Source organism: Lathyrus oleraceus, chromosome 6 (assembly GCF_024323335.1).
Source record: "Lathyrus oleraceus cultivar Zhongwan6 chromosome 6, CAAS_Psat_ZW6_1.0, whole genome shotgun sequence".
Classification (NCBI taxonomy): Eukaryota; Viridiplantae; Streptophyta; class Magnoliopsida; order Fabales; family Fabaceae; genus Lathyrus; species Lathyrus oleraceus.
This window is the reverse complement of record NC_066584.1, coordinates 224,677,724-224,685,699: the sequence shown is the minus strand read 5'-3', so window position 1 is coordinate 224,685,699 and position 7,976 is coordinate 224,677,724. Positions and strand designations below refer to the sequence as shown.

Below are 7,976 nucleotides of genomic sequence, written 5' to 3'. Positions count from 1 at the left end.
ATAGTCAATTTTTCTTTATCCTTTAATGCAACGTCCATGGCAGCGGCTCTTTTCAACGCTTTTAAACAACCCTGCTGAACCAGTAGGGCTTTCATCTTCAAGAGCCACAAACTGAAATCGTTCACTCCGGTGAACTTTTCAATCTTATACTTTGTTAACGACGGCTTCTCCACGCTCACCACACCAATTTGTTGTGAAAACGATGTCAGAATTACAAAGTATAATTGGTTTCTTGATCGGTAAGAAACTCGCAAGGATAGAAAAGAAGAAAACAATAAGAACACAATGGAATTGGTTATAAACTGATATTCTTTACTTTCTTTGTGAAACAAGATTACAAGTGTTACAGAATAGCAAATAACGCCTCTCACCCTAATTAGGATTTGCCTTATACAATAATGAGAGATTAGTATGTTACTTATAAGAAAACTAACACACTAATCTAATGAGCTTTTACACACAGACTCATTGCACAAACTAACTTAGAGAACATGCTAAATTAAACAATTGAGCATAACAAACATGTCTAACTCGACATGCTAACAATCCTAACATATTTCGTCTACAACATGTGAACAGACTTTGACAACATGCTAATGATCATGTCAAATTATCGAACAAAAAAATTATCATTCAACCATACTAAAGTTCAATCCAATATCTCATAGGTAGAAAGAGTAATTCCCATTAAAAAATCATCTAGTGATCCATTGATTTTTGTGAAGTATGTTAATCAAACAATTAATTCAAAAATTGGGGAGAGAAGTGAAAATATATCTTTAAGAACGGATATATTTTAAAAATAAAATATAGAGAAAATATGATATACATTGACAATAAATTGATTTTACATTATTAATTAATAATTATGTCATTAAACTCTAAATAAATTAACATATTTAAAAAATTGTAATTAAAGAAATATTTTGTTAATTACCTTTAAGAAATTGAAAAAAAATTATATTTACGAAAGTACATAATCTAAAAGAAAAAACATTATAATTAATGATACATGAGACTTGTATAAATTAATACTAGTTAAACGGCATTACCGAATTTACAGAAAGGAAATGATGGCAGTCAACGGAAGCATCCCATCTAATAACTCATTAACCACAAACATAATTACCCCATACAGGTATGGTAAGGTAAGGTGATTACAATTTGCCAAAAATATAAATAAAAAAAAAAGAGTAAAACATTTAAAAAGTGTGACATTGTTTTAACGAGAAAGGTCATTAATGAAGACAAATTTAGTAAATTAACAAATCAAGAGATTGAGTTTAGCTTTTATTTATAATTCTAGAGAAAGAGAAAAATCAAAAGAGAGAGAAAGAAAGCGGAAGAGAAAGAAGGAAGGGGACCATGGACATGTCGTCAGCTCATCGTCTTTGACCATCTCCTTCCTTTCACATTCTCTTTTATTTCTCTCCCGAAAACCTTCCTTATATGGTAATATCTCCTTCACCACCTTTTATCAAATTAACAATTTAATTCCACAAACAATAGATCTTGAATAGATCTCTAAACAATGGGAAACTGCTGTACAATTCCAAATGTCAAGAACCGGAAACAAAAAACAAAGGAAAAGCCCGAGAAAGATGGAAAGACGAAGACGAAGACGAAGAAAAACAACAAGAATAATACCAAACTGGAGGTGTTAAAAGAGCCCACGGGCCGAGAGATTGGGCTTAGTTACGAATTGGGGAGGGAACTAGGGAGAGGAGAATTCGGTATAACGTATCTGTGCAAAGATAGAAAAACGGGACAGGAATTGGCGTGCAAATCGATTTCGAAGAATAAGCTTCGAACAGCGATTGATATTGAAGATGTGAGAAGAGAAGTTGATATCATGAGGCATTTACCTAAACACCCTAACATCGTTACGTTGAAGGATACGTATGAAGATGACGATGACGTTCATCTTGTTATGGAACTTTGTGAAGGTGGTGAACTTTTCGATCGCATCGTTGCTAGAGGTCATTATACCGAACGCGCCGCTGCTTCCGTCGTTAGAACCGCCGTCCAAGTTGTTCAGGTCATCATCACGTCTCTCTCTTTTATGTTTATTTTTCCAGCTTTATTATTATAATTATTATTTATTTATTTATTTATTTATTTTTATACATTACTATATAACAAGGATGTTATTAATTACTTTCTTATTTTTCTAAAATGATGAAATAATTGCAACTTCTGAAAACTCAAAAGGTCTTCACAAGAAATCAAATCCAAATTCAATGCTGTCACATTCACTTATTTGGAATTTTTTCCTTGTTGGATCGAGATCGTACTGTCTAAATTTATATTAACTAATTTAATTTAAAATTTTAATGGTTCAATCTTGCCAACGACAAATAAATGTGGACGTCGAATTTGTGACAATTTATTTTTAATAAAAAAATTTGTCAGTTTTATTTTATATTTGTTTTGGAATTGAAAAAACTTTTGGACCTTTTTTAGTCCTTTTGAAATAAAGGGAGTAATTTGGAACAAACTTCAACTTTAGAAAATGACCATAATTTGAAGCTAACAGATAATTTGCTGCACTTGTGATTTTCATCTCTGTTTATTTATGGTAAATGTGGGATATAGTGTTGATTATTATGTATTTTGTTGTGTTTTAGATGTGCCACAAACATGGTGTGATGCACAGGGATCTTAAACCCGAGAACTTTTTATTTGCTGACAAAAAGGAAACATCGCCTTTGAAGGCTATTGACTTTGGTTTGTCAATTTTCTTTAAACCAGGTAATGCTTTTTACTAGTTATAGAATCAGTTGATGTTGTTGCTTGAAGCTTGATCTTCATATTTTGGTCCCGCTATTCATGTACAGTTAACTGAAGTTTGTCGCGTTCTCTGCAGGTGAAAGATTTAATGAGATAGTTGGAAGTCCATACTATATGGCTCCTGAAGTGTTGAAAAGAAATTATGGCCCCGAAGTTGATATCTGGAGTGCTGGAGTAATTCTTTACATCTTACTTTGTGGTGTCCCTCCGTTTTGGGCAGGTTCGTTTGTCTTTTCAATGCTGTATTTGGCCTTTGTGATTCAGAAATCTTAAATAGCCCAAAATATACATGTTGGTCACTGTGGGACTCGCATGATTTTTTTGTTACTATAACTATTTGGAAGGGTCTTGTCAGAAAATAATTTACCATGATCTTTCTTATGCGTTATAAATTTGATTTTTTAAATCTTCTATTTCTTAAAATGCAGAAACGGAGCAGGGAGTTGCTCAAGCAATTATACGGTCAGTTCTTGACTTCAAAAGGGAGCCATGGCCAAAGGTTTCTGATAATGCAAAAGACCTTGTTAAGAAGATGCTTGATCCTGATCCTAAGCGCCGGCTTACTGCACAGGAAGTGTTAGGTAATATACAGTTTATATAATTGAATGCTTAGGTAGGTAATGTAAAACAGAATTGTATGGAATATTTTCTGCTTAGCGTATGAACATTTTTGTCTACCAAAAGTTGAGAAATTAGAATGTGGGAATGCTAACATTGGCGGTTAACTAAATGCAGATCATCCATGGTTGCAGAATGCAAAGACAGCTCCTGATGTTTCATTAGGGGAAACTGTTAGAGCAAGGCTGATGCAATTTTCCGTAATGAACAAACTTAAGAAAACAGCATTGAGGGTAATGTTTCATTAATACATGAATATCTCATGGGGAATGATTTCTAAAATATTTTTCCATTTATGACCCTACTATTTTGGTAATTTTTTGATTTTGTTTTATTGGACTTTTATGTGAGCAGGTGATTGCAGATCATTTGTCTGTAGAAGAAGTTGCTGGAATTAAAGAGGGATTCCATGTGATGGACACAGAAAATAATGGAAAAATTAATGTTGATGAGCTTCGAGTAGGGTTGCAAAAGCTAGGCCACCAAATTCCTGATGGAGATGTCCAAATACTAATGGAAGCTGTGAGTGTATTCCCTTTAATTAACTGTTTATAGCATAAGCACTTATCATATAAGTGCTCATGTGTAAGCAATTTTATAGCAATAAAGTCAAACTGTGTTTATATTCGCTATAATATAAGCTATCCTCCGGAGCCTATGAGAATAAGCTAAAAACAATTTATGGACTGTGTCATAAACTGTTCTCATAAGCTGAAAACAATTTATATGTTTGAGCTAATAATTTGTCATAAGATTAATTCTCACATTTCTTTTGCCTGTTTACATATCCTCTAAGAGATGTCTCTTCAACTTCTAATCTTTGAGAGCTGCTTTTACAGGGGGATGTAGACAAAGATGGTTACCTAGATTATGGAGAGTTTGTAGCCATTTCTATTCATCTGAGAAAGATATCCCATGATGAACACCTCCACAGAGCATTCCAATTTTTTGATAAAAATGAATCTGGGTATATTGAACTCGTGGAGTTACGTAGTGCCTTAGATGATGAGATTGACAAAAACAGTGAAGAAGTCATAAATGCAATTATGCATGATGTGGACACAGACAAGGTTAGCATATTTCACCTTTGGTCAGAATTTTCAATGAATGCTTGTTTGTGCTTTATTTTCCACTTGGTAACATTCTGCATCTTTGAAACACCACCACCTATGTATGGAGATGTTTAAATTTGTCTATATGAATTATTCTTGATCATAATTGTAACTTAAAAATAAATTCACTTGTCTATATTTGGAAATTGGAACCACTCTGATATATTTCTTCATGAAATTGTAGGATGGAAAAATAAGTTACGAGGAATTTGCTGCAATGATGAAGGCTGGAACAGATTGGAGAAAAGCATCAAGGCAGTATTCGCGAGAGAGGTTTAACAGTCTAAGTCTGAAACTGATGAAGGAGGGGTCAATAAAATTGAGCGATGAGGCTAGATGACTTTAGAAAATGGCTAATTTTAGCTCTTGAAAGACAAATATTATAAAAAAGAAGCCGTCATCATTTTCTATTTTCCTTCGTTATAATTCTTTTATATCTTATTATTCTTAAATGATTTGGAGACCTGGCGCCCCAATTTTTGGGGTTGATATAGGATATAGGTTGGAGTGCATTTTGGGTAGCTGTTGTTGGAACCCCTAACTCAGTTTGTTGCATAGAAGCAACGATACACATCCTTTTTGGTGCCAACTAAGCAGAGATGTCTGTGTGATTTGCAGTTTCTTTTTTCCACTCTTTTGGTTTGTTAAGGCTATCTTTTAAGAAAATGCAAGGATGGGAGGATTGGACAAGTAATCAAATTGAGTTTCTATAAATATTTCAAATATTCACCGGTACAATGACTAATCATTGAACACTTTTAGCCTAATTTTTATACTTCTGTTGTGTAAAATGCACACATGTAGATAGGGATGGCATTTTTAGCCATTTGAAATGAAATAAAAAATTATATGACTTTTGGAATACAGGTTGTACTGCATTTATGAATGAAACTTTTGTAAGAGATTGGTTAGAGAAGTAGTTGCAAGAGAGAGTGAGTGAGAATATATATGTTACAAAGTGTGACAGAGTTTATATAGGGCAGATGATTAAAAACGTTTGCTTCTAATTTAGTGTGTGTGATAGACGGCAAGCGTACATCAACAATGAAAATTTGATTTAAGATAATTTTCTATTGGTTTAAAAATTTATAAATGAGTATGTAGGCCATAACCAATGATTATAGTGATTATATTGATTAAATAGCCTCTAACCTATTAAGATGGAGAATAATTCGCTTGTAGCCCATAATTTATCAAAAGTGTAATTAGGGATGGAAATAGGGCGAGGAGAGTTAGGCTTTTCCAAACCTAAGTCTAACTTGTTTAAAAAATTAGTTGTCTTATGTTTATTTTTATATCTAAGTCTGACCTTTTCGAAGGTCTGATTAACATATTAGCCTACATAAAAAAACCTATTTATTTTAGATATATGTAAATAAGTAATTTAAATAATGTTTAAATAGACTAACAAATTAAAAGATCAATGAGAATAAAAATTTGTTTACATTGATTTATTTTAACTTACATATTAACATAAGTTTTGGGGACTATTTACTTAAAAGAACTTATGAAAACAATTTATAACACTGTTCACATGGTGTTTTCATCTTATTTTCATAAGTTCTCCAAAATAACCAAGTTTTATTTATGTAATAATAAAAAAATTATTCATATTTATTTAAATAGACTGACCTGATAAGTGTAAAAGGTTTTTTTATGTCCCGAGGTCTAGTCTTTTTAGTTAAATAAACTTATAAAAAAACTATGTCTTTTCTATTTAAACAAAAATATGATCTGTTCTGAGCCTGTGTAGGTTAGTTGTAGGTCTCTATTAGTCGGTCTGGTCTATTTTATGTGTAATAGACAGAAAGCCAAAAAGAGAAGAAATGAAAAAACATAATTTCAAAATTTCAACCGTCATTGGAGGCATTACAGACGTAATGCATATTACGGGATGACCGTAAATGCAACTTCTTTGTGCCATTTTTTTCTAAAATAGAAAGAAATGTTCTTGGAGTCATTATGGTTGTAATCTCCTATGTATCGCGTCAAAATTGTCTCGCTCTTACTCAGAATTCCCGACATCTTCTGAAATTATCATGGCTTAACTTCTTTTCCACTTGTGCATGACTTTGAACCTTCACTTCTCTCAAAACTCCTGGAATATAAAGATTATAAAGAAACGAAAGTAAAATATAACAAAATGAAACAAAAGTCAGATAAAATGATAAAATTAAACAAAGCAATAAAAATACAACTTATCAAGTTCCCTCATGCTTAAATCATTGTTTTTCTCAAGCAATTAGCTCATTAAGAATTATATGAGAAAGACAACTTTCTAGTTTCTTTTATAAAATAAATGGATGTGTAAGACCCCAATTTTGATCCTAAGATCCCTCATGCTATCTCATCATATGCATTAGCATTGGGTCACACCTTGGCATCCTCCTTACCCCTCATTCATTGGGTTAGCATTGGGAGAGATCACCAAGCACATTTGATTGTATCATACCTTGTATTTTATCATATTTACTAACCAAAATACCAAAAATATGTCTTTATATAAACTAACTCTTTTGTAGGTAGGGCATGTGCTCACCTTTGATCTATCAAGCTCACATCTAGGGTTTAAGACCCTCAAGGCAAGGAGCTCAATCAAAAAATGGTTTACTATGGCTCTAATCATCATATATGAATCCCCATGGTCTTCACATATTATTTTGATCAAGAAATCATCAAGAGTTTGGAGTTGGTTTGCCTTGGAAACCCTAATTCATCTAGATATCTTGTGTAACTTCTTCAACAAGCTTCTTCACCAATTGATCAAATATTTCAAGGGATGCTTAAAATTCCATCATCTTATGAATATATGATCTCCTATGAGTCCCAAAAGTCAAGATAATTGCAAGTTAGTAAGTTGGTTGATGGTGGTTGACCAGAGGAATTCATCTAATCAAAACTGGGGTTCCCTAGACCCTATCTCCTACAATTTTTGTCTTATGAAAATGATTCCAAGAGAAACGTTACTCTAAACGATATTCTAAGCAACTTTAATATTGAGGTCTAGAACTAGTTTTTCTTGGAAAGTCATTTTTTATGGTGAAAGATTATAGGTCATTTTCTCTAAACCCTAATTTGGAGGTCAACTTCCCAAGACCATAACTTGCTCATTTTTTTTGAGATGAAAGATTTACAAGTTGCACAATCAAATTCAAGATGTCTACTTCAACTTTTATGTTTGGAGGAAGAACAAATTCAAATTTTATGTGCATGTGATATGAGGATACATTATAGGTCATTTTGGACCAATGTCATTGAACAAGTGATTTTCCTCAACTTCAAAAATGCATAAATCCTTCATATTAAATCCAAATAAGGTCAAATTTGTGACTATTTTTAATTACTTTGAGAGAGATATAACTTTGATGAAGGAACATTTCTCATTTGAAGCTCACATAAAAAGTTGGCCAAGGTGGAATAAGTGAACATGTGGCTTGACACTTAGATTTTTTTTTG

General features: G+C 32.5%; 1 protein-coding gene across 1 annotated transcript; it reads left to right on the top strand.

Annotated features, from left to right (window-relative positions):
• The first annotated feature begins 1,276 nt into the window (after positions 1-1,276).
• Positions 1,277-5,219, top strand: LOC127092477 (calcium-dependent protein kinase 8). The gene is made up of 8 exons (XM_051031357.1): positions 1,277-2,038; positions 2,628-2,751; positions 2,867-3,010; positions 3,219-3,371; positions 3,526-3,641; positions 3,763-3,930; positions 4,248-4,478; positions 4,705-5,219. The coding sequence occupies exons 1-8, from the start codon at positions 1,532-1,534 to the stop codon at positions 4,858-4,860; spliced, it is 1,599 nt and encodes a 532-aa protein (XP_050887314.1). The 5' UTR covers positions 1,277-1,531; the 3' UTR covers positions 4,861-5,219.
• The last annotated feature ends 2,757 nt before the right edge of the window (positions 5,220-7,976 follow it).

Coding starts and splice junctions, on each gene's coding strand:
- LOC127092477 (XM_051031357.1), top strand. CDS start 1,532: ATGGGAAACTGCTGTACAATTCCAAATGTCAAGAACCGGAAACAAAAA. Junction 2,039..2,627: donor CCGCCGTCCAAGTTGTTCAG/GTCATCATCACG, acceptor GTTGTGTTTTAG/ATGTGCCACAAACATGGTGT. Junction 3,642..3,762: donor TTAAGAAAACAGCATTGAGG/GTAATGTTTCAT, acceptor TTATGTGAGCAG/GTGATTGCAGATCATTTGTC.